Source organism: Drosophila mauritiana, chromosome X (genome assembly GCF_004382145.1).
Source record: "Drosophila mauritiana strain mau12 chromosome X, ASM438214v1, whole genome shotgun sequence".
NCBI classification, from domain to species: Eukaryota; Metazoa; Arthropoda; class Insecta; order Diptera; family Drosophilidae; genus Drosophila; species Drosophila mauritiana.
In genome coordinates this window covers 5,654,667-5,679,440 of record NC_046672.1, presented here as the reverse complement: position 1 = coordinate 5,679,440, position 24,774 = coordinate 5,654,667, and the positions used below count along the sequence as shown (strand labels likewise).

The 24,774-nt window shown below is 47.2% G+C and overlaps 6 protein-coding genes across 6 annotated transcripts; 4 read left to right on the top strand and 2 right to left on the bottom strand.

Moving 5' to 3' along the window:
- Positions 1 to 288: 288 nt before the first annotated feature.
- Positions 289 to 3,833, bottom strand: LOC117148193 (T-complex protein 11-like protein 2). Its single transcript, XM_033315463.1, has 6 exons — positions 3,588 to 3,833; positions 2,394 to 2,875; positions 1,843 to 2,327; positions 1,478 to 1,778; positions 1,250 to 1,416; positions 289 to 1,186 (listed from the first exon to the last, which is right to left on the bottom strand). Exons 2-6 carry the CDS (start codon positions 2,660 to 2,662, stop codon positions 924 to 926), a joined length of 1,485 nt encoding a protein of 494 aa, XP_033171354.1. The 5' UTR covers positions 2,663 to 2,875; positions 3,588 to 3,833; the 3' UTR covers positions 289 to 923.
- A 197-nt stretch (positions 3,834 to 4,030) lies between these two features.
- On the top strand, positions 4,031 to 6,696 carry LOC117148192 (ubiquitin carboxyl-terminal hydrolase 30 homolog). Its single transcript, XM_033315462.1, has 4 exons — positions 4,031 to 4,335; positions 4,390 to 5,666; positions 5,883 to 6,082; positions 6,155 to 6,696. Exons 1-4 carry the CDS (start codon positions 4,254 to 4,256, stop codon positions 6,270 to 6,272), a joined length of 1,677 nt encoding a protein of 558 aa, XP_033171353.1. The 5' UTR covers positions 4,031 to 4,253; the 3' UTR covers positions 6,273 to 6,696.
- Positions 6,697 to 6,850: 154 nt separating this feature from the next.
- On the top strand, positions 6,851 to 10,191 carry LOC117148190 (males-absent on the first protein). The gene has a single exon (XM_033315459.1). It carries the CDS (start codon positions 6,958 to 6,960, stop codon positions 9,439 to 9,441), a length of 2,484 nt encoding a protein of 827 aa, XP_033171350.1. The 5' UTR covers positions 6,851 to 6,957; the 3' UTR covers positions 9,442 to 10,191.
- Positions 10,192 to 10,336: 145 nt separating this feature from the next.
- On the top strand, positions 10,337 to 12,833 carry LOC117148191 (glycosylphosphatidylinositol anchor attachment 1 protein). The gene is made up of 3 exons (XM_033315461.1): positions 10,337 to 10,602; positions 10,663 to 12,341; positions 12,411 to 12,833. The coding sequence occupies exons 1-3, from the start codon at positions 10,425 to 10,427 to the stop codon at positions 12,576 to 12,578; spliced, it is 2,025 nt and encodes a 674-aa protein (XP_033171352.1). The 5' UTR covers positions 10,337 to 10,424; the 3' UTR covers positions 12,579 to 12,833.
- A 552-nt stretch (positions 12,834 to 13,385) lies between these two features.
- LOC117147442 lies at positions 13,386 to 14,632 on the bottom strand. Its single transcript, XM_033314323.1, is given in 2 exon segments — positions 13,386 to 13,691; positions 13,693 to 14,632. Coding segments are annotated over 2 exon segments (876 nt in total). The 5' UTR covers positions 14,494 to 14,632; the 3' UTR covers positions 13,386 to 13,616.
- A 4,241-nt stretch (positions 14,633 to 18,873) lies between these two features.
- LOC117147096 lies at positions 18,874 to 19,044 on the top strand. Its single transcript, XM_033313862.1, has one exon. It carries the CDS (start codon positions 18,874 to 18,876, stop codon positions 19,042 to 19,044), a length of 171 nt encoding a protein of 56 aa, XP_033169753.1.
- The last annotated feature ends 5,730 nt before the right edge of the window (positions 19,045 to 24,774 follow it).

Here is a 24,774-nt window from a genome sequence, read left to right as displayed (position 1 = left end):
CAGTTGATAGATATTTAAATTTAACCTATTTCATTGCATTTATTATATTGGAATCAGTGGGTAGCCAAATCATTAATTAAATCTTAAATAATGGAAATGTAATTCGAATTGGAAATCCGTTAGCAAGACGCCGTCTAGCGAATTATTTCACGCTGTGCCGCCACCTGGCGTTCTTTTTACAATATTTCCCCGATCTGGCAACCTCTTAGATTCAAAACCATTTCGGTGTCGCATATTTAAAATAATTTGTCGTTAATTCGCAAAATTAACATAAAATCACACAAGTTATATGATGTAATGTTCCTTTGAATTCATTTATTTTGAATATCGGTAAACTAGGTAAAGATATACATATTCGTGAAGATTCAGTCGAAACACTGATCAATAAAATAAACTAAATTCAGAGGTTACGGTCACAGAAGTCTAAGATATAGGATTAGTCCGGGGTTAGGGTACACTTGTATAATCATAATATATATATATATGCGTTGATCGTAACTATGAAGAGGGGGTTAAGATTGCGAAATTTGAGGAGCACACATAATCGAGCTCACTTATCTTAACCCCCAACAAATTTCAATTTTGTATTGAATATTCTTGTTATCACAGACGCCCCAGCACATTATTGATTCCTTTCAGACGCCACGGATCCCACTGGCTTTGCAGGGGGATTGGGATCTGGAGTACTCGTTTCTACTTGGTGGTTACGGGTGCATGCGTCAAATTTTCTACGCAGGTGTCATGTCACATGGGAAAGCAGCTGCGGAATCGGAATCTCTCCACCTCCACACGGAAGCTGCTGTCCGCTACTCCGGGTGCCCTAACATCGTGCAGATCTCCGCCAGATCTGCCAGTCGCGTCCAGGTGTGTCTAAGTGTTGTATGCTGGTATCTTGTGTTGCCTTAGAGGGTAGACAATTACACCTAAGGCTTGGCGGTCTGGGCCTGGCCAGCGTTTATGCCACTGGCCGCGGAAGTGGTAGCCTGCGTTTCCTCGCCGGGCAACGTTTTGTTGAGAATCTGGTGGAAGTGCTCCCCGAACACGGCGTGGTTGTAGGACACTAGGCGACGGAACGAGGCGATAAATGCAACCAGCTCCTCTTGGTAGTCCGCGAATCCCGAGGGCGGCGGCGGAATGCTGCCATTGGAGCGCAGGGTCACGCGCACATAGCCATCCAATCGTTTGGCTGCAGGGGATTCACGTGAATTGAATATAAAATACATTGTATTATATAAACGAGTGAACTCACCCATCAAACTGGGCACCGGCGACGTCTTGTTGGTCAGCTTGAGCACCTGGTTCTTGAGCGCCGCCTGGTCGGCATCACTCATCGCGGGCATGTTCTCCTGCTCCAAGGCCTTGTTCACAAAGGAGCGAATCTGCTCGTAGCAGCTCTCGATGGTAGAGGCCACTTGGCTGTTGATTGAGGTTGAAGAAGGGTTAAATCAGCGCTTGGCTAGAGCACGGGGAATCTTACTCCTGGTTCTTGATGTCCTGCACAATGATGTCCAGCTGCTGGGCCAGCTTGATGCGGTTCTCGCGGCGCTGCGCAATGATAGGCATGCCCTGGGCCACCGAGATGAGCGAGGCGCACAGGATCAAGCGCTGGGCGCGCCAGCTCAGGCCGGCGAAGCGCTCCTTGTCGATGCGCAACAGCTCCGGGAACTCCTTGTCGGCCGGATAGTCAAGCAGCTGCACGTAGGCATTGTAAATGGTCTCATCATCGCTGCCACCGGACCGGTGACGCTGCAGCCAATCCTCAGTGGCCGGAAAACCAACTGGAAATAAGGGCATTCCCAATAAAACAATGATCACTTGCACTTTTTGTGGCCAACAACCCACCATTTCCATGGAACTCGCGCAAGTACTTGCTAAACTTCACCTTCTCATACTGCACCGAATTGGCGGCGATTTCGGTGCGCGCCAGTCGAAGCATAAAGTTGGCCATGTCCAGCTTCATCAGCGTCATCAGCTCGAGGATGCAGCGAAACGTGTCCACCACATCGTCGATCTTACGCAGGGCGGCCACAGCTTCGTCCCTAGCTGGCGAACAGGATCGCGACAGGATGTTGATCACAAAGTTGGCATATGCCCGAAAGTCCAGGGTACCCCGCTCCGCCTGCTGGCGGATGACGGAGTCATCCAGCACCTCGTTGATGTGGGCCAGAGCACGTTCGTTGTTGGCCGACAGCAGCTGCGGGAAGCACTCCTTGATCTCGGCCAGCAGCCGGATGGCCTGATCATACGATGGCGGCTGGCGTTCCAGCTGCACACGCAGCAGATCCCAAAAGGCCTTGTGCACCATCTTCTTGATGGCGCCCTCCAAACTGTGGACATTCAAAAGGAATGTTAATTGAATGGATTCCCTGACATGGCTGCTGGCTCATGCTCACCTATCCGAGGGCGGCTCGTACTTCTGCAGCTTGAAGTCCGGATTGATGGCTATCTCGTGGGCCAGTTCCATGTTCCGCAAGTTCTTGAACATGCTGGACACTTCGTCCATGGTCACAATCTTCGGCGGAGTGCCATCCAAGCTGGGCAGCACGAAGCGCGTCATGCTTTCCACGGAGCTCTCGCTGTCCGTACGGATCCGGTGCTCCTCGTGCTCCTCCTGGTCGACCGATTGTCCCGACTGTTCACTCCTACTTTCCTGGGCATCCATATTCAATTCGAGCTCTTTGTTGTCTCCTCACGGAAGTGCGACGTTAGGCAGCTGCAGCAACTGGTTTCGACCAAGTGCGAATTTGGTTACCACCGGTTAGAGCCAGTTGTGTATATGGCTTGGTGGTTATTACAAGGCAGTGGCAACTGCACTCGGGCTTTCTTTGTTCTTTGTTTGAGGTCGTCACTAAAGCTCCGCTCGAGGTCAGATCGCCTGGAAGAGAAAGGGGGTCTTACATACAGTGGTCGCAAGATACAAGTCACTCTTAAATATTCCTTGATGCTGTTGGCTTGTATTATTATTGATTTTCATACATATAAGTCGGAAGGAAAATATTTTTAGATTTATGATTGCAACACAACCAATTTTCAATAATCTGTTGCTGTGTGCGCATATTTCTCAACCAAAAATAGTGTTTCAATGGGCATTTTCGAAATAGGTATTAGCCAATACCCACTGTAAACAAACACACGGAAGGAAACCGTTAAACGTGACTCGCGCACACACACATATGAGCAAACAAGTGCGCGTCTGCTTGCATGTATGGATGTGCGACAAGGAGAGAAGACGCAAAAGATTTGAATGGAAATAAATGTAACACATTCGAAAATTCTCAAATATTCTAGAATATGCAATTTGGCAAGCTGCGTGGCACAGATTCCAAAATTAAATGTGGAAAATGGGGGCAAATTGCACAACGGCCACACAGCGAATAGGCGACATAAACAAACGGCGCAATAAAGCAGCAAGAAAAACAGAAGCGATTAAGTCCATACGTGTTTGTGTGTGTGTATGTATGCATGGTTTGTTGTTGTGCTTTTCCTATTGCGCAGCAAGAGTCAGCTGGGGAAAATTGGGAAATGGACACAAGGACGATGCAAAATGGCTGCATTAAAACAAGATAAAAGCCAATCGCAATACTTACAATAGGAATAAGCGACGAGAAGGTTCCAGAGTCTTCCGTTTTGAATTTCCCACACAGCTGATTCACACAATCACAGACAAATTTTGCAGTTAATTTTCAATAGGTTATGCCCCTCTTTAATTGTTTAAAGACCCAGGAGGATATTTATTCTAAACTGAACGACGACTGAACTCCGAATGTTAATGTTGCCGTTTCGATTTGAAAACTTTGCTTGTTGTGTTGTGCCTACTTTGTTTTCCTTTACTACAATCCCCTTTCCACACAGCTGTTCGAGATGCCTATCGAAAGTTGATAAAATCGTCGCTATCGATAGACGACACAGTAGTATGGGAAATATATTCTACGTTTACAAATGTAGGCTGTCAAACTTATGTTGGTTTAATGCTCATAGCAGAAACATTCACATGTACAACGATTCGGTTGAATTTTAAAATACTTGATTTTCTTTGCAAATTTTACGATAATTACGCGCCAGTGTTGTGTAATGGGCGCACGTTGTGGTGTTAAACACTGAATCGCTTTGCAACACATCAAGAGACACAAAAAATTTTTCGGTCAAAATTCCTAACTAGAGTTATTAGTCTGTGTGATTTTGGCGGCTGGTTTGGGAGTTCCCGGTACCGCAGTGATCTGCACCGGAAAAGCAGCCATCAGAAATCTTAAGCCATGGAGAGCGAGAAGATTCTAATGGCCGCCGGAGTGACGGTAGCCGCCGTAGTCGGAGCCTTCGTTTTCTGGGGTCCTTCGGGTGAGTAGTAGATCTTCCATGGGGTAGTTCCATACTCCAGCGAAACATTTCCAGGTTCCCGGTTGCGTCAACGACGCGGCCAAATTGCCGGTCTCCACAACTTCGGACTGACCTGCTTCCTAAACACCCTGCTACAGGCGATGGCCGCCTGTCCCCAGTTCATTGCCTGGCTGCAATTGTACAACAATGCCTCGCCGGATCGAAAAAGCTTAATTACCTCGATGTTGAACACCCTGGAGGTGGTCAATGGCACCCATGCCACTCTGCGCGGCGATCCCCACTCGCCGGGAGCCGTGCTTCGGGCTCTGAATGCCCTGGGCTGGGTGATTCCACAGGAGGAGCACGACGCCCACGAGCTGTTCCACGTGCTATTGACCTGCCTGGAGGAGGAGGCCATACGACCACAGCCCCTCGGCTGTCTGTCGGATGCTCTGCCCACGGATAACGATGATAACAGCAGCTTTGCGGGCACAGCCACGCCGGTTGGGGCCTTCCAATCATTTAGCTCCATGGCAGCGGGCCTGGGAGCCAGCCAGAGGATCGGGGATCAACCGAACAGGCCCTCCAGTGCCATGCTCACTGATTTCTTAAACATGGAGTACGATGAGAGCACCAGTTTGCAGCGATTGGTGCGTTCCGAGGCCCACACACCGGATTCGCCTGCCTCTGTTTGCGAACGCGACGGAAACGATCGCCTGGGATCCCTGCTTCTGGATGCCGTTTCGCCAGGGACACCCTTTGGGTTTCCGCTCGTCAGTAATCCAGATTCCTTGGCTACGCCTACGTTGGGCGGCGAGCGCTCGTCGCGACCGCGCCTTCCACAATCCCAACAGCAGCAGGATGAGGGCCTGAATCGCCGGGTGTCCAGCTCCTGTCGATCTCTGGAGCGCCTGCATCGCGGACCCGGTCGGGTGTCCATCTGGTCGAATATGATGCCCAGCCAAGTGGCGCATCCATTTCAGGGCGCCATGGGCGCCCAGATCGTGTGCAATGGCTGCGGCTCCAAATCGGCCGTGCGCTACGATAAGTTCGACAGCATCACGCTAAATCTGCCGCCGCAACGCAGAACTGGCTTGAGTTTGGGCCACTTGCTCAGCGAGTATATCACATCGGAGGATCTGAGCGATGTCAAGTGTGACTCCTGCAACGAGACCACCACGCACACCAAATCGGTTACGTTCGCCAAACTACCGGCCTGCCTGTGCATCCATGTGGCGCGGACGGTCTGGCTGCCAACTGGACAGGTGTGCAAGCGGAAGGACTATGTGCACTTCCCCGAGAGCCTCTCCATGGCGCCCTACAGCTTCGTGCAGCCGCATCTCAATAGCCAGGTGAGCGTGTGTTGCATATGTTTGCCCAGAATAACAAACTTCCCCTGTAAAAATCATCCTAATATATGATAATTTGAATATATATATCTATAGGATATATACATATGTATAGGATATATCTAATTGGTGTACAAAGTAGTGGCATTCAATTCAATAACAGCTTACATTCAGTAACTCGCATATTGTTAAAACAAAAACTTTTGTTTATGATTGCAGGCTGGCACACCCTGGGGCTCGACAATGTCGCTGTATTCCTCCAGCCTGCCGATGAACAATGGCGTGGGTGGTGGCGAGGGCTTTGGCACGATGTTCCCCAAGAATCTTTACCGGCTTCTGGCCGTGGTGGTGCACTCCGGGGAGGCAAACAGCGGTCACTTTGTAACCTACAGGCGTGGCTCGTTGCGGAACGCACATCGGTATGGATTCCATAGCCTCCGTATACGTACGTATGTTTAATTATTATGCTAATTCCATGCTATCCTTATTAGGTGGTACTACACATCGGATACGATTGTGCGGGAGGTGAGCATCGACGAGGTGTTGAGCGTTCCCGCCTATCTTTTATTCTACGATCGTGGCCAGCAGAGGCAGCTAAACCTGCGCTAGTCAGTCGAAGGTCGTCGGGATTAATTCTAGTCCATATTTTTGATGTGATGAATATGAATATCCAAAACCAAATCCTTTTTGTCGAACGGTGGCCATAGCAAACACGAGTCACATTTATATAAATATATATACATAACTCATATATGTACGGGAACCCACGATGATCTGACCTATACTCTGCGGGGTCATGTAATGGTCTACGCATAATCCAAAATGTGCACGGCTAATTGCATATAGGAACTCCCTATCGTCACAGAGAACTCGACTCTTCATTTGTTATCTATGCATTTAAGATTTTTTAAGAATTCCAAATTCATGCCGTGCTTTTAGCTGTCTGTATTTAGCAATATACACAAGTCAACAACCAATAATTGTTTGCGCGTTAATTCTGTAGGATAGATGTTCAATAAAAATTTCGAAATCAGTTCCAATTTTTTTAATTGCTTCTTCTGAAGGTTTTAGATAAATAAAATATATTATAAAACTTAATGCTCAGAAAAATTCAGAAGGGTAATTTCAAAAAGGGAGCAAAGTATTGTCGCCAGCTATCGATAACGGCCGATTAATAATCGATTATATGGACTTGTTTTTGTGGGAAATCAGGGTTGCATTATACGCCTTATTTCGTTTCATTTCCCTAAAAAGTGAACAAAAATACGCAATTGGACAAATCTAGCGGCTAAGAATGTCTGAAGCGGAGCTGGAACAGACGCCCAGCGCGGGCCACGTGCAGGAGCAGCCGACGGAGGAGGAGCACGAGCCGGAACAAGAGCCAACCAATGCGTACACAATTGGCGGTCCGCCGAGGACGCCGGTTGAAGATGCGGCGGCCGAATTGAGCGCCAGTCTGGACGTCAGCGGCTCGGATCAGTCGGCGGAGCAGTCGCTGGACCTCAGCGGTGTCCAAACGGAGGCCGCGGAGGAGTCGGAGCCACCGGCAAAGCGCCAGCATCGCGACATCAGTCCCATTTCGGAGGACAGCACGCCAGCGAGCAGCACATCGACCAGTTCCACCAGGTCGTCCAGCTCCTCGCGGTACGACGACGTTAGCGAGGCGGAGGAGGCACCAACGGAGCCCGAGCCGGAGCAACCACAGCAGCAGCAGCAGGAGGAAAAGGAGGAGGACAGTCAGGAGCAGGTGAAGTCACCAGTTCCAGTTAAATTGCAGGCACAGGAGCCCGCGCAGCCGCAAGAGCAGGAAGTGGAGGTGGACCAGGAAATGGACACCGAGGATGAGCCCTCCTCCAATACGGTAATCTGCGTGGCCGATATCAACGCCTACGGCACTGGTTCCAACATTGACGATTTCGTTATGGATCCCGATGCTCCGTCTAATGCCATAATCACCGAGGTGGTTACCATTCCAGCTCCTCTTCATCTCAAAGGGGCACAACAACTGGGGCTGCCATTGGCTGCCCCACCGCCACCACCACCTCCACCAGCAGCGGAAGAAGTTCCCGAGACTCCTGCCTCGCCCACAGATGACGGCGAGGAACCACCAGCGGTAAGTTTATCCTCCTTCATGCGCGTTCGCTACATGCAGGAATCGACACCTGGCCTGCCCACCCGCCTGGCGCCGCGTGATCCTCGCCAGCGCAACATGCCGCCGCCAGCCGTAGTACTGCCCGTTCAAACCATACTCAGCGCCAACGTGGAGGCTATTTCTGACGACAGCAGCGAAAGTAGCAGCAGCGATGACGACGAAGAGGAAGAGGAGGACGAAGATGATGCCTTGACCATGGAGCACGACAGCACTTCCAGAGAGACGGTCATAACAACGGGTGACCCTCTGATGCAAAAGATCGATATAAGCGAAAATCCCGACAAGATCTACTATATTCGGCGGGAGGATGGCACCGTGCACCGTGGCCAGGTGCTTCAGTCTCGCACCACTGAGAATCCGGCCGCTCCCGAAGAGTACTACGTCCACTATGTTGGCCTCAATCGCCGCCTGGACGGCTGGGTGGGCCGGCACCGAATCTCGGACAATGCGGATGACTTGGGCGGCATTACCGTGCTGCCAGCGCCACCATTGGCCCCAGATCAGCCAAGTACTAGCAGGGAAATGCTCGCCCAACAGGCCGCCGCGGCGGCAGCTGCCTCATCCGAACGGCAGAAGCGGACGGGCAACAAGGATTACTATCTGTCCTATTGCGAGAACAGTCGCTATGACTACAGCGACCGCAAGATGACACGCTACCAGAAGCGACGCTACGATGAGATCAACCACGTGCAGAAGAGCCATGCTGAGCTGACCGCCACGCAGGCGGCTCTGGAGAAGGAGCACGAGTCCATTACCAAGATCAAGTACATTGATAAGCTGCAGTTTGGCAACTACGAGATCGACACCTGGTACTTCAGTCCCTTCCCCGAGGAATATGGCAAGGCACGTACGTTATATGTTTGCGAGTACTGCCTAAAGTATATGCGCTTTAGGGCAAGCTATGCCTATCATCTGCACGAATGCGGCCGCAGGCGTCCGCCCGGAAGAGAGATCTACCGCAAGGGAAATATATCCATTTACGAGGTGAACGGCAAGGAGGAGTCACTATACTGCCAGCTTTTGTGCCTGATGGCCAAGCTCTTTCTGGACCACAAGGTTCTGTACTTCGACATGGACCCGTTCCTCTTTTACATCCTCTGCGAGACGGACAAGGAGGGCAGTCACATTGTGGGCTACTTCTCCAAGGAAAAGAAGTCGCTGGAGAACTACAACGTGGCCTGTATTCTGGTATTGCCGCCGCATCAGCGGAAGGGATTTGGAAAACTACTAATAGCCTTTAGCTATGAGCTGTCGCGCAAGGAGGGTGTCATCGGTAGTCCGGAGAAGCCGCTGTCGGATCTGGGTAGGCTGAGCTATCGCAGCTATTGGGCATACACGCTGCTGGAGCTGATGAAAACCCGCTGCGCTCCAGAGCAGATCACAATCAAGGAGCTGAGCGAAATGAGTGGCATCACCCACGACGACATTATCTACACGTTGCAGTCCATGAAGATGATCAAGTATTGGAAGGGCCAGAATGTCATTTGCGTTACGTCCAAGACCATTCAAGATCACCTACAGCTGCCGCAGTTTAAGCAGCCCAAGCTGACCATCGACACCGATTACCTCGTCTGGAGTCCCCAAAATGCAGCTGCAGTGGTCAGAGCTCCGGGAAATTCCGGCTAGCATACGGAACCTGGGGACCCCGTTCTGCTGTCATCGCATATAATTGTTATTGACGATGACGATTAGGATTTTTTTTTTAAAGAAAGCGTAGGAATAAGCTATTTTATTGCACCCCTCCCAATTAAAATTGTATAGTCATATATGTAAACAGAACCATCAGAAGGTTTAACACTAAGCAATGTTATACCTATCATTTGGTTTACAATATTTTTTTTTTTTAGTTAAGGAGTTTTATGTATAGGCAGTTGTAACTCTTAATGATAGAACCAAATGTCTACTTCGTTTGGCTAGCTATTTTATTGCACCCCTCCCAATTAAAATTGTATAGTCATATATGTAAACGGAACCATCAGAAGGTTTAACACTAAGCAAGGTTATACCTATCATTTGGTTTGCAATATTTTTTTTTTTAGTTAAGGAGTTTTATGGATAGGCTGTTGTAACTCTTAATGATAGAACCAAATGTCTACTTCGTTTGGCTAGTGTTTTTCGGAGAGGAAATTTGGAACAACCATTTAAGAATTTTAAAAACTTCAGGGTTCTCGAAAAACTCTGGACTTGTTAAAAACTCCAATCTGAGAACATGATTATGGTTGTACTTTCTCAGATAAGTGCTTCGTTACATTAACGTCAAAAAGAGGAAAAAAATAAATATTTATTTATTTTTTTCATTGTTTTTGGAACACATTTCTTGTGAATATACGAGTATGCCTAATGTTATAAAAATCTAAAACCAAGCGTGAAGGTTATCTTAATAAGTATATTTTGATATAATAAAAAAAAATATATATAAATTTCAAAAACATTGGGAAAATTTTTTTTAATTTCGAGCAATAAAATCCATTGCTAACTCTCTCCTCCCTAGCGTCATACGCAATCGGTTATCGAGGTTATCGATAACGCCCGCATCGATACAATTCCGCCGGCTTGTCCGATTCGTGTTGTTGTGATTCGGGATATATACAGGATATAGGGCATCCAAAATGGGCCTGCTGTCCGATCCGTCGATATCGACGCAAAGCAAGCTGGTGGACGGACTGGCGCGCCATGTCCGCAAGGTGTGCTACGCCCTTTATGTGGCGGGTGTGGCCTGGTTCTTCTGTTTGGCGCTGCCGGAGTTCAACCACGGGACATATCTCTCCGAGAATGCCCTTTCGCCAGGTGAGTTACGTGCAGCGTCACCCATAGAGAGTCGCTAACAATTTGTGTTATTTGTTGTAGGCTTGGTCTATCCGGAGATCCGCATCGATGCGAATCGTCTGGCCATCCAGCTGCTGGAGGAGCTGCAGCGAGAGCGCAAGGATCATCTGTCCACCACGCCGCACGCCTGGATTGCGGCAAAGATGAACGAGTTCGGCCTGGAGACGCACACCCACAACTACACGTTGCGCTACCCATTTGGCGGCGGTAAAGAGTATCATGGCAAGAATATCTACGGTATATTGAGGGCCCCAAGAATTGCCTCCACGGAGGGCATCGTTTTTGCGGCTCCATATCGCGCTGCCAGCTCCGTGCACACGGACATTTCCGCCAGCGTGCCGCTCCTGCTGGCCTTCGCCGATTTCGCCCGGCGCAAAAACTACTGGGCGAAGGATCTGATCTTTCTGGTCACCGAACAGGAGCAGCTGGGCATGCAGGCCTGGCTGGAGGCCTATCACGATGGCGACCGGGATCTGGACTTGAGCAAGGCGTACCTGCGTCCTGGCAATTTGCCCGCTCGCGCTGGTTCGCTGCAGGCGGCTCTGAATATTGAAGTTCAGGATCTGGAGATCGACCATGTGGATGTGCGAATTGAGGGCTTGAACGGCAAGCTGCCCAATCTGGATATGTTCAATCTGGTGCAGAGGATTATGGCCCGCGAGGGCATCGCCTCTGGCTATAAGCAAGCGCCACGCAAGAAGCGTCGTCATAGCCAGTCGCACTTCGAGCAGAATCTCCGCCAGATGCTGACCATGCTGGCCAGCCAGTCGTCGGGCGTACCCACTGGCAATCATGGGCTGTTCCACCGTTATCGGATCGATGCTTTGACCATAGCTGCCAATCGGAGGGCCACCCATGCCACATTGAAGGGCAGTCCAGGTTCGGCAGCGGTGCCTTTGCTGAAGGCCATTGAGGGAATAGCCAGGAGTCTGAACAACCTGCTGGAGCGCTTCCATCAAAGCTTTTTCTTCTATGTGATCGTGAACAACGATCGCTACATCTCCATTGGGGATTATATGCCCGCTTTGGTGGCTCTGGTGGCTTGTGCCTTCCTTAAGGCCTATCTAACGTGGTCCACGCTCCCGGCGACCAACGCAGAGCTGGAAAAGGCCGCTGGCTGGCTTAGGGAGCACGAACAGGAGGCGGAGCTGGAGGAGAACCTAGAGCCGGATAAATTCGAGCTGCCGTATGGATCGGTATTGATCTACCTTACTGCGACCTTGTTGATTGGTTTCCTGTGCAACGTGCTGCCCCTGCAGCAATATTTCCTGGAGATTCCTATGGGCGCCGCACCCCTGACCACCTCAGTACTGAGCTTTCTGTCTCTGATCGGTTTCGTTCTGCCCTTTGTGGTGGTATTGCCGCCCGGAGGATTGGAGCTGCTGCACGTGGCCTTTCTGCTAATCTATGGCTGCGCCTTGATCGTCATCGGGCTGCTCAACTTTGCCCTAGGCTTCTTTGCGGCCGTGCTGACTGTGCCGCTGGTCATCGCGCTGGAGACCAAGGAGGAGAACTCGCGCAGCACGCTGAGGAACACCATCCGCTTGGCCACGCTGGTCATGAACCCCATGATGGTCGTTTATGTGATCGTGCTGGCCATGACATTCTACCAGTTTCCGGAACTGCCGGTGCAGAAGATCATGCTGAGGGCGGCCACCGCGGCCATGGATGCCTCGGCTTATGGACTCATCGATTCCGTGGTAAGTTAAGATTTCAGTTTCCACTTCTAATATACATTGATAATAAACTGGAATACTTTCCTATTGCAGATCTATGGCAACTGGCTGTACTTTGTCATCTGCACGATCTTCCTGCCGCTGTGGATCATCTGCTGGACCTTGTCGCTGTCCAAGCGACGCGACTACGCAGATTACCTGGATTTCGATGAGTCGCCATCAACGTCGCCGCAGCCGCAGTCAAAGGTGAAAACGAATTGAGGAGCCGGACAGCACGGATTGCCATTATTCACTGGCTACATATATCAACTGGAAATGATCCTAAGATGAAGTGTGATAAACCCAACAAAACTGTGTGTGATGGCGGTAAGAGATTGCACATGCAGAGAAAATTCCATTTAAATGTTATGCATTTGATTAAATGTCTAAATAAACGAAGCCTATTTATTAGTTGGAATAACTAAGTGTAAATGTAATCCAAAATCTTTAAATATACCAAGACATTTTCGATGTTGATTCCCAGTTAACTTATCATTTTAAATTACTTAGTGGTTAACTTCACCAGCAGCTTTTTGTGATTTATGGATTCTCCATTATTTTTGCCACTTTTTTTGCACGTAAAGCAGTAATGCATATATTTCCCATCCGTTGGTTATTATTTCTTTTGTCAATCCTTCGTCTTCGCTGGCGTCGTTGGCCAGTGGAGGACAGGAGTTTCTCCGTGGAGTGGTGCTCAGCGGAGCACGTGCCTCTTTGAATAAGTGGAAAACTTTTCGACTATGACACGCAACTTAATTTAAACTTTGCACCGCTGCCAGCGCCGTCGTCGTCGCTGCTGGCAATTAGTTATGAGCCAGGATTTGGCTCAATCAGAGGCATGGATGCATGGTGTCCTCGAACTGCGAGCCGGGAGCCCTGCACTTGCCGCACCGTGTTTACCGGCGCCATTCAATCTGCAACTTAACAAGAAAACTTTCCTCACACAACGATTCAAAGGCAGACACAAAGTTGCCAGTGGCACAGTGGTACTTTCATTCGAAATGTAAATGAGAAATTTTCGAATATCTTTTTATTAAATGGATAGATAGTTGTAAGATGACTACTGACAAATCAATGAGATCTATCTGTGCATATGCTTTTTGAACTAGTTCAATTAGTTAATTAATCCTCGCAGTTCTAGTCTAATCGCAGCTCTTCAATGTTTCTATGGGTCATCGTTATAATGCAGAACACACAAGTGATTTTAGAGTTGTGTATCTTTATTCTGTATATTCTCACTATCCAAGGCTGGCCCCTGCGCTAGATGGCCATCTCCTGATCCTGATCCTCTTGGCGCACCGTCCTTCGCAACCATTGGCAAATCGCATTGGACGAGCATAGGTAGAACCTCGTCCTGAGACTCAGCAACATCGGTTTGGGTGCCCTTGCCGGTGCCTTCGCCTTCACTCAGATCCAGATACAGACCCTCTTCGGACTCCAGTTCCGCCTGTCGCTCCGCGTGGCGTTCCAAAGAGCGCTGACATCGGCTCCAGAGATCCTGGACATCCTGGCTCTCGCAGTCCGACTGAATGGCCTCTACCAGACACTTCATGGATAGTGCACTGTACTCCTGCTCCAGGCTGCGGATCAGCTCCGCATCCCTGTGCAACTGACACTGGACCACCACCTGGCGTTCGAGTGCCTTGGCGTCGAACAGCATTTGATCCAACAGTGCGTCCGTCGCGGCGATCTCGATCCGAAGAAGATCGGCCATCTCTATGGCCGAACTAAGTTCCTGTGGTTTTGGGCATCGCGGCGAGGGCGGCGGTGGTGGTGGCGGCACCGGCAGATGGGCGGTCTTACACTGGACGCCACGTGGGGTCTTCACATGCGTATCGGTCTTGCGCGTTTTGAGAGCCTTGGGTGCAGCTCGTGCTAGGATACTGGACTTTCGCTTTGGGAAAGCCCTTGCCGAGCTGGTCGCTGCGGCGGTGGGGTGTGCGGTATCACTACTAGTCGTGGGCAACTCTGGCACTGCCTTCTCCAGGGATGCCTCCAGCGATCTATAGCTATCCACGCTGTTCAAATGGAGACGACGTGCCTGGTGCAGCAAATTGACGAGAGCGCGATCCAAAGTCAAACTCCGGGCACTCGCGGATTCCGCTGGCTCCGCGTCATTCAGATGTTCAGTGCTCATCCCGAAGCAGTTTCAGTGGAAAATTTTGATATTATATATGGCTATACTATGCAGTTGTGGTGTATATAAGATTTGGTACTACCGACCGAACCGTAGAGCAAATGTGTCGTGTGTGTCCCTGTCGTTGATGTTGGAATGAAGTGTTGCCAGTTGGAGACGGGCCTACTGGATCCGAAAAACTACAACAAGTTGCTGAGACCTTTAAAAAACATCTTCTCATGAGAAGAAATCTTTTTGATTTTGAGACAACTAAATTTTTTGCAATCTGAGATTTGTTCGATTTTAAGATCGAAATTCTGAAATCGAGATCGTTAAGAACGTTTTTTTCTCTGAGTGTATAAAGGTGTCATAAAGTATGCAGTTCGAAGAATAATTATATATGGTTAGAAATCCTTATGCACAGCCCACTGTTGGCCAATCCGTGCGCATTATCCTTCGACGGCAGGATAAAGGATGCGGGGAGCTCGGGATGGGGGGGCGGGGCTTAAAATTGGCAAGTTGATGTCACATAATTGCCCCTCGAGCGCTCATCTTAATTATTGTGCTCGCTGACTTCCTGTTGCCCGACTTAATTCCCCGTTAAAGCCAACAACACACTCCCTGCGGTCGGGTTCGCCCCACCATCCCCCTTCCCACACACCACACTCATTTTCCGGATCCCTCCGCCGCCCATGGACTTACTGGAGTGTCTGCTGCGTGTGGAAATAATTAAAATTGTTCGAAGAGCGAGAGGTGTTGCACTTTGCATGTCGACGAAAGGGGATTGATGTGCAACATATAGTATATGAGTATGTGCATTAACGTGTCGGTGGTCAGAACAGCCATGCATTCATCGCGGATATAAGGATAATGGGACCTGCGGATCGGTCCTTCAACAAATTTATGGCTTTAACTATTAATCGTTTCATAAATTGAACTTCGAATGATCTGCAAATAAAATCCACTGCCATGCTGAGTTTATCCATTTGTAGAGCGACTTCAAGTTTAGTTCCGCTGAATTTTGCGGATTTTTTTCAAACATTCCGTGCTGCTTCTGTTTTAATGAAAAGTGAAAAGTGGGAAAAACAAGTGCGGAATAGAGGAATACCAATCGAGAGCTTTCAATTTGCTCGACCATTGTTCTGCCTTTGTTTGCTTTCGGATTCGGTTTCTTGTTTTTTATTTTTTTTAGCCGGGCTTTACTTTCGAAAAGAATTGAAACTTTGACAGTTATTTGTGTGCTTTGTCCGCCCCCTCGAAACAATGCAAAAGCGGCGCCAATACGCCCCACCCACATAGCCAACCCCCCAAAAATCCCCCCCTAAACCCCCCATCGAGGAGTCACGTGGCACTCCATTTTTGGAAATGCCAACGATGAGTACGAAAAACCGGGCAGGTGAAATGGAAAACAAACGCATAGAAAGACAGGCACGGGAAAAAAGCATCCAAAAGAATATAGACATACACTGCGATCTTAGAGAGGTTTCTCTTCACAATAATCGAATAAATTTCATGTTTTAGGTTGTAAATTATTCTAAAAAGATTGTACAGCTTAAAATCCAATTGACTTGTGCAGCAGGAAACCCAAACCAACTATCCCTATTACATTTTGGAGGCTTAAAAACAATTTTAATTTTTTCAATTTTTGGAAAGGGCAAAAATTTCATAAAACGGTGGGCATTTTAATCATAGCTTGGCTAAAAATGGCCATAAAGCTGAAAGAAAAACTATTTTGAGCAGCTAATTATAAGGGCTAACCACACCTATCACTTTTTAACCGATTTAGAGAATCCAATTTTTGGGCCAATTTTCGCATTTTCGGTAAGGGGTAACATCATCAAAATTTGCAAAAAATGGCCAAAAAATGGAATTCCCATTTTTGGACACAGTTCGATTGGGAATTTAAATACGAACTCAACGAGATATAACATTCCGTATTCAGACAATTTTTTTTAAAGTTGTGTCCAAAAAACTGATTATTTTATGACGGAAAATCGAAAACAATTATTTTGGCAATAATGAAACAACTTTAGATGACCATTTTTATCATAACTTGACTAAAACTGATCATAAAGCTGAAAGAATAACTGTTTTGAGCAGCTACTTACAAGGGCTAACCATCCCTATAACTTTTTGACCGATATAGGAAAACTAATTTTTGGGCCAATTTTCGCATTTTTGGTAAGGGGTTACATCATCAAAATTCGCAAAAAATGGCCAAAAATAGAATTCCAATTTGTGGATACAGTTCGATTGGGAATTTAAATACGAACTCAACGAGGTATTACATTCCATATTTGAATGATTCTGTCGATTGTTATGCGAAGAATTGTATAATTTTTTAGGCGGAAAATTCGAAAATGATTTTAGCACAAAATGGGATTATTTGCTTTCTTTGGCATTGTACAACAAAATTCGTAGAGCAACTATTTTGATTGAAACAAATGATCTCTAGATTTTTGCAAGTGCAGATGCTGGCAAACCGAAAGAAGTGAACAAATAACGAAATAATATTGCATGCGAATAAAAATGCCGTCAAAACTGCCAATTTCTCTCAATTTGTAAAGTTTGTCGAATTCGGTATTTGTTTTTCTACTTTCCAACCCACTGATATGTTTTGTGTGTGCAGATTTCCGTGGCGCTCCGAAGTTTTCAACTACCAGTAGTTGAGGATTGTGGATTTTTTATTCCAGTATTCCAGGCTGCCTTGAAAATTTAATTTCGTCCTGCTTCTACTTTAGACTTTTACAACACTTTGACGCTGCTCTTAATCAAAGTTTGCCCAGCGACAATAAAACTTGCGATTTTATTTACAAACAATCAGAGCCTACGATGGGTCCTTCGAAAAGGGGGAAAACAAAGCCTTGTCCACAAAGAGAGCGGGAAAATTGTGGGAAAGTGGAGAAAGCAGAGAAAGTCGGAGGCCGTTGGATGAATGACAAACGAAACGAGACTCGAGTAGGCAAACTAGAAATGAGTGGAGTGCATAAGGGAATTTGCCAAATTGAGCGAAAAGGACCAGATACTTCAAATGGGATTCACAGTACGCACTGCTTAAGTATGCCATCATTTAGTTAAATGATCACAGTCCTGAGAATTTGTGTTTCATTTGCATAGAATATAGTCGTGTTATCTACAGAACTAGCAAACCAAAGTTGATCGAGTAGGTTGCTTCAAAAGGGGTATGACTGTACTTCCTTGTGTGTGTTTGTGCGGGCTGCATTGGGTGGCATGGAGATAGTACAGAGCAACAGCTACCCGCATGACGTTTTTTATTGCGGGCAGCTCTCGACGTGCTCCCACACACACACACCGCCATTAGCAGAGTGAAAGAGAGGGTGGGACAGGGAGCGAAAGAGAGGCATGTACAGCCCGAGTGAGTGTCTTTTCTTAGTCCCTAAATTCAGCCGGCATTCAATTCCTTTGCCTTTGTCCCATGTCGAGCAGTTGTTTAGCACATTAAGCCACTAAAACAACTGGCTGGCGCAGAAAGAGACGGAGGAGCGGGGCCAGAAAGAGAGGGCTAATGTTGGAGGTGAGGTGCCAAAACACATCCCTCTTCTCTGCTCCAAGTTGTCAGCTGTTTTACGGCCAAGTTATGACGTGCCTCCGTCACTGGCTTAAGTACGTACAAAAAAAAAAAAAAAAAACTGAAACATGATAGAAGTGAAATGAAAACAAGCAACAAAAAACTAAAGATACAAAATGCCGACTCAAATACCCTTACCAAAAAAAAAAATGCTATTCTTCAGCAATCAAATATTGTAATGACTCTTAATAAGGAAGTAATTAAATGCGTTTTGGTAGATATTTCGGATTTATACAAAGTACATTATACTTTGCTACAGTCAAATACTTTTTGTGAGGGTATAAAAGCTAAAGACAAGAAAATAATAAAAAAAATGAAAAAAAGACGAGCATGTTGGCCTGGCCAAAAGGTAGGAAAAGCCGGGAAAGGGAAAACTTTTATGCGCTGCTGTCGCTGGCGAACACAACTTTTGCCTTTTATGTCCTTGTCGTCTGCTATCAGTATGTGTGTATGTGTATATGAGGATAGATATATATATATGTGTGTGTGGGTGTATATATCCGTATACGCACTGCTGCATGTGTGAGAGTTCTTATGGCGTTTTGTGTGACATTTATTGTCATTTAACTGTGACAAAGTTAGCGGATAAGCATACACGGCGCTATGAGGCATCTGCACAATGTCATCTTTTCGGCTGGATTGATGGGCGTATATCTCAGTAGGCGTGGCTGGCGGTACACCAACTTCAGACCCAGCTACAATTTTGAGAAATCGAGTAACAAACCCAATATCAAAATCTCATTGAAGTGCAGGTAGAATGATAGTTACATTTTTCGATAACTCATTGAGCCTATTTCCACTGCCTGTGCAGAATGGTGATTGATCTGGATAGTGACGAAAAGATGCTGCCAGCGGAAAATGCAGCCACTGGTGGAATGGAAATGAGCCGTTTTAAGGAAAGCCGCTTGGAAATGGCCAAGATATATACGCGCGGAAAGGGCCAATTGCATATCATCCATCGAAACAAAAGACTAAAGCTATAAATAATATATTTGCCAATAAGTAGAATTAAAATATTTTAAATACCCTGTAAATATGATCGAATGAATATGAGAGTTAAATTGAAACTTTCGTGTTTCATTTTGCCTTGGGAGAGAGACATGCTGACATGCGTTAATTCCGGCACTACTGATTCAGCGGATATTTGCTCACTTTTCCAAAAGGACACCTTTCGACCCGACAAGTGTAACAGCTCCTTCGCCTTTTTTATTTGCTTTATTGATGAGTCATCAGCCAAGGATGCGGACGAAGGATACGCACTTGATATGCTGCCCGGTTTATTGCCGGATTTTACGATCCGATTGGGAAACGTTTTCGATTTACGCCAAAATGGGCAAGTGACGGCGAGCATGTGTTGAAGGGACATAAAAGGGAGTTGGGGGAAATTGATTGATAATTGATAACGCCACACACGACACGACCCCAAAGGAGTTCATATATATTTGAGTTTGCCAGTATTAACCTTAAAATATGTTTGCTATGGTATTAAATCTAGTTACTTATTATGCTTATCCAAACCAGTTAAATGCCTCGCCTTGCGGTGCAGCAGCATAGTCACTAGAAACTGGTTAATCTTTGATGGCCCGAGTATGCCAGCCTCTTGCTTTCCAAGTGAATTGCTTTCGAAACCGGAGGCTGTCCTGATTTCGGACTCCTTGCCCGGCAATTTATGTTGGCAGGGTCGTCCTCGGTCCGTCGTCCAGATGTTTGGTCGCATATGCAGATTAAGTTGGAAGCAGATCATGTTGGCGATGGTCTCCAGACTTCAGACTCCACCAGCCCAGTAGCCAGCATCCACAGAAGCCAGACAAAGACGAGGAGGACGGAAATGGAGCAAACTAAACTGTTGTTGGCTTGTTAGGCAGATGGTAGACATATCCCCAGCCGGATGTGCGCCCAAGGATATGCTTACAAGGCAAACAAATTTACCCATAATGCTGTCAGATGCATATCGGCCCCACTTCGGACATCCACAGTCATCCATTATTTGAATACCCTTACACTCTCACTGTTTTTAGCCCGGCATTATGATGGGCCCACTTAGTCGTAGATGGTAGAGTATTATTTTCGCTCGAGATTGCATCCACATCCTGGACTTCCTTTCTTGGGGGCCTGAAAAATTTGTTGATTTTAGTGCTGCTGCCAAGACAGGATTCAACTGAAGTTGCGCTGCCTGCTGTTGCAGCACTGAGCGAAAAAATTGCTAATTGCAACAAAAATCAACATTTGAAAAGCTCTCTAATTCTTCTTTTTTAATTCCACTAAATATTTATCAGTTGTTAAGATAATAAGTATATAGTATATATTTAATATATTTTTCCCAGTGCAACGCCTTTGCTGCTGCATTTTTGAAATATTCACAAAGCAAAGAGGAGAGATGTCCTGTGCGAAAGGGAAATTGGCCGCCCGCTGGGATCCGTATCCGTTGGCTGTTTTTCCGATGTTGTTGCTGCTGGTGTTGTAGTTGTTGTTGTTGATAGTGCCGGCCAGATAGCCACGCCCCTTCCTCCCCCAGCGCCCCTCGGTTGCGATGGCATCTTGGTGATTCTTTCACGGCTTGCATCCGTTTTTTTGGTCCTGGCAGATGAATGATGCTGCCTTGAATGCCCAGCTGCTCTGACTCCCACTCCTGCTGCTCCAGCTCCTGCTCCTGCTGCTCCTGCTCCTGCTGCTCCTGCTCCTACTGCTGTTTCCCCGCCGGATGTTCCGGTTGTGGCCACTCCAGGCCATCAAAGGAGCCAAGGAAGCCAACGGAGTTGGGCGGACCATCATTTGTGTATTTGCCAGACAAATTGGATTTCAACTGCGGCCGGCCAGCTCCCTCGCCAGCCGGCTTGCTCAATTAACTTTGTTGCCCAGATCCAGATCCCGATACAGATCCAGATCCAAACAGGCCATTTCTCAGACGTGCCATCATCTTCCTTCACTTGTGACTCCTTGCAGCTGGCGTTCCTTTTTCGGTATCTCTCAGCATTGCGGCGTGCCAGTTGTCCATGAATCCTTGGATCCTTCGGCTTGTTTTCTGCTTTCTTGGTCCGGACACACATTGGACTGCATGCTTGATAAATGGCCAGTGATTATGCCACGCCCCCCGCCCAACGCCTTGTACCGCATCGAAAGGGGGCGGTGGCGGATTAGTGATGTAAGCCACAAATGCACATCGATTAGCATCGCCAACTGGGCTAGGAATATAAATCGAACTGGGGGACCGGGCCAAGATCGATGGCCTTTGGGCCAAGGAATCGATTCGAGCCATGTATTTCTGTATGGCCAGAAATCCAGTTCTTATTTCTGATTATATTAACAATTTGTTAGGTACTCATAATTGGTCAGCGTGACATTTCTGATCGATTCCTATTAAAGTTGCAGCTTTGTAATTGCAATTAAGTATGCAACAAAGAAACGCAATCAATGCAAAAATCATATTTGAATAATTTAATGTGCGCATTTTTTGAGTGTGAGTTAATGAGTGCATGAGTGCGCTAAACACCCGCATTGGCTAAATGCACAAATTTGCTATATTTATTTAGCGAAATTTGTGATATGGACATGCTGCTCCGGGCGATGAATGTTTGAATAAACAACCACAAAAATGAATGTAATGTGGGGGAAAAACGCAGATGCCAAACCGAAAACCCAGTGCTCTGTAAAAACAAATTAATTCGAATGAAACTGCAAATACTAAAATGCACAACGTACAGGATACTTTATATTCATAAACTAGGTAGCTAATCAAAAGCTGAATTCAAGCACACCACCGAAATACTGAAATATGAATATGGCTAACAGGGCAGTTGCAGGAGTCATAGAAAGGACAGTTGGCTGGCTGAAAAGTGGGTCCTTTGGCACAGTGTCGGATGGTAAAGAGATGACAGCAACGCGATAATGATTTCCGTTTTCACACCTCGCTGCGACACAAAGGATGTCAAATGAAAAATTCCCACCCAGCACAAGGGGGCGTAGCTCTCTGTTCCAGTTTCTGTTTTTTTTTTTTTCGTGAGCAGGGGCTTAGGGGTTATGCCGGCGGCAGAAGCGGAAGTGCAGCATTTGCACATTTCCGGCGCTGCTCACTCAGCCCGTGCATAATCGATTAACTGGCGCGCATAAACATGACCGCAAATGTGCAAATGCAAAAACACAGGGGCGTGGGCTTTGGGGGGGCTGAATGGGGGCTGGTGGCTTGCCACTGGGAGCGTTGGGGGGAAACTTTGTAGCGGGTGATGTCGACATGCATAAATGCAAATGCCATGGCAATACATATGCAAATTACTTCGCGCACACTCTGCCTCACAAAAATGCACCGCAATCCGGACGGATACGAGTCCCGGATACGGGTAGCAGCACTACGTCCATGGCGCTGGAGGGGGGCATGTGGCATGGAGCATTGGCGGATCTGGCATGCTTATAGTCTGCCGCTAATTTTGTGTTTTCTCTGCGGGCTGGCAGCCACTAAACTAATTGCCAAGTGAGATTCTATACCCACCCATTGCCATCTGCATTTCCCTGGGAAATCGTCGAGTGCGCGCCGTTGCGATGCGGATATACGGATCGAATTGCACGGCGGAGAATTAGTGATGGTTGAACGGGTCCAAGATATGGGAAAAGTGCACTGAAGTGCCAGGGAAACACTCCAGAATCAATCACGAATAAATATGGGAAATATCGAGTGAGTGAGTGGCTCGATATTCTTCAATAACTTTGAAATACTTTCCCATGTTTCTAATAATTTATGGTTAATTAACCCAATGCATTTCATTTCCAGCAATAAGTAAGCAAATTGAATTAGCAATTCCTTGCAATTAAATGAAGCAAACTGCAATCGATGCCATTAATAATAAATATAAATCAAACTGAATATTGAAGACCCCTTGAAGTACGGAAAACCGTTTGCCGAATTCCCAGCTGTGTAATCGATCTAGTTTTGGGGTCATCACCCAGTATCCCAGTATCCCAGCATCCCAGCATCCAGTAGCCCGTTTCCAGTGTCCAGTGTCCAAGTGAACAGCTTCGTCTGTAGCCAATAGTCGGTATTCCCCAGCACAGGACATCCACACCCAGGATGTCTTGTTTGCCATCGAATTACTTTGGAATTGACAAAAGGGCTCTCGGTTGGCCAAAATCCCGGTGAAATTTATGACCCTGTCCGGGGGCGAACAAAAGGGGAGCTTTGCTGGAGAATGGAATGGCCGGAATGGCATGTTGGAGTCAAGTAAATCAGAGGCCAAAAATGGCGCAAAACTTTTGCCTTGATTTTTGGCAAATTAATTTTAGTTAAATTTCAACACGTTTATTTCGTGTGTAAGGTGGAAAAAAGGGGCGCTGCGGAGGATGGGGTTTTGCGAAACCCGACAACTTATGAGCCGGGGGCGGTGGTTTTTGAAGGGGCGGGGGAGGTTTGGGGGCCAAAAAGTTGGGTGTTCTACGGTACAGCGTGTTGGAAATTTCGAGGCGCATAACTTTTGCCATATTGTTTTTGAGTCGTGAGCGCAAATTGAAAAAGCAGATGGAAATTCAAGAGCGGCCCGCCGGTGTTAGAAATTAGAAAGGGGGCTGTGCGGCGGTTGGGGCACTTTTCGCCAGGTAATGGGGTAATTTGAGATGCCCTGCCCCGGTTGATGCAGACATTTCGGGAAGCTAAAAACAAGAGTGTACCCGGCGGTTGCCAAAGTGCCCAAAAGTTGCTAAAATTCAACCAAGCCACCAGCCCATTCCCAACCAATTTCCACCAAACTCCTGTCTTGATTTCTACAAAGTCTATTGAAGATGCGTGTCACAGGAAAGGTGTGTTGAAGTGCGTAAATGGCGTGGGGGAATAAGTTGGAAAATAAACCCAAGGCTTTAAAGTCAATGAATGTGCCAGCATTGTTGCCAAATTCAAAACGTAATGGACTAAATATGTATGTGCAGGTATTTGCACAAACGGTGCTTGAAAAGCATAGCATACTTTTTTGGGCTCGCCTTTAAGAAAGCATATTACTCAAGTTGGCATGGACACCGTTTGCAGTGGTTTCTCTGTTCCAGTGGCATTGTCATTATGACCACGTCTCCTCTTCCCAGCCATTTATTCGACTGTTTTCCTAACATTTTCCCACATTTCCCATCTGCTATCTGGTGGTCCAAGGAACAGGTCCTTTTTCCGGCTGCTGTTGTCGGTTTTGTTGATTCCTAATCAGAAACGTGTTTGCATGCACACAGTGCCATTGAGTGGGTGGCTCCGACTGGGTGGGTGGAATAGTGTGGAGTGCTGGATGAGGGAACGGGAGTAGAGGTGGCGGGTTCTGGGGAAAATCGGAGGAGGCTGTGACCACCCGTTGCTGTCGCTTGAGTAATGGCTGCAATAGGCAACGTGCAATGCCCGGAAAACTTAGGAAGAGGTGCTGAAAATAGTGCCAGGGGGAACGGCAGACACTGATGCACTGAACGAAAATAGTACGAACATATATGTATATGTCAAGTTGAAATATGATTGCAAACACCAAAGGAATCTAGCTTATTTTGAGTTCCACTTTTGAGATAATCCAGTTGAAGCTTTAAAGATATACATATTTTTGTCAGTGTATGAAAAATGTGACGGAAACGGCGAATCGAGGGGCGCAGGGGCGCAGGGGGAGTGGCTGGCAGGAGACAACCGGCAGACAGTGGAAGACAAGTGCAAGGACTAGCCAAGTACAGAGTACAATGTGTTTTGCTGCGTGCGTGGTTTCATTTTCAAT

Bases quoted from the DNA above. Each gene is read 5' to 3' on its own strand.
- LOC117148193 (XM_033315463.1), bottom strand. From the start codon at position 2,662: ATGGATGCCCAGGAAAGTAGGAGTGAACAGTCGGGACAATCGGTCGAC. The intron at 2,328-2,393 runs GTGAGCATGAGC...GAATGTCCACAG, and splicing joins TACGAGCCGCCCTCGGATAG to TTTGGAGGGCGCCATCAAGA. The intron at 1,187-1,249 runs GTGAGTTCACTC...AATCCCCTGCAG, and splicing joins GCCGGTGCCCAGTTTGATGG to CCAAACGATTGGATGGCTAT.
- LOC117148191 (XM_033315461.1), top strand. From the start codon at position 10,425: ATGGGCCTGCTGTCCGATCCGTCGATATCGACGCAAAGCAAGCTGGTG. The intron at 10,603-10,662 runs GTGAGTTACGTG...TATTTGTTGTAG, and splicing joins CGAGAATGCCCTTTCGCCAG to GCTTGGTCTATCCGGAGATC. The intron at 12,342-12,410 runs GTAAGTTAAGAT...TTCCTATTGCAG, and splicing joins ATGGACTCATCGATTCCGTG to ATCTATGGCAACTGGCTGTA.
- LOC117148192 (XM_033315462.1), top strand. From the start codon at position 4,254: ATGGAGAGCGAGAAGATTCTAATGGCCGCCGGAGTGACGGTAGCCGCC. The intron at 4,336-4,389 runs GTGAGTAGTAGA...AAACATTTCCAG, and splicing joins CGTTTTCTGGGGTCCTTCGG to GTTCCCGGTTGCGTCAACGA. The intron at 6,083-6,154 runs GTATGGATTCCA...TATCCTTATTAG, and splicing joins TCGTTGCGGAACGCACATCG to GTGGTACTACACATCGGATA.
- LOC117148190 (XM_033315459.1), top strand. From the start codon at position 6,958: ATGTCTGAAGCGGAGCTGGAACAGACGCCCAGCGCGGGCCACGTGCAG.
- LOC117147096 (XM_033313862.1), top strand. From the start codon at position 18,874: ATGGTGATTGATCTGGATAGTGACGAAAAGATGCTGCCAGCGGAAAAT.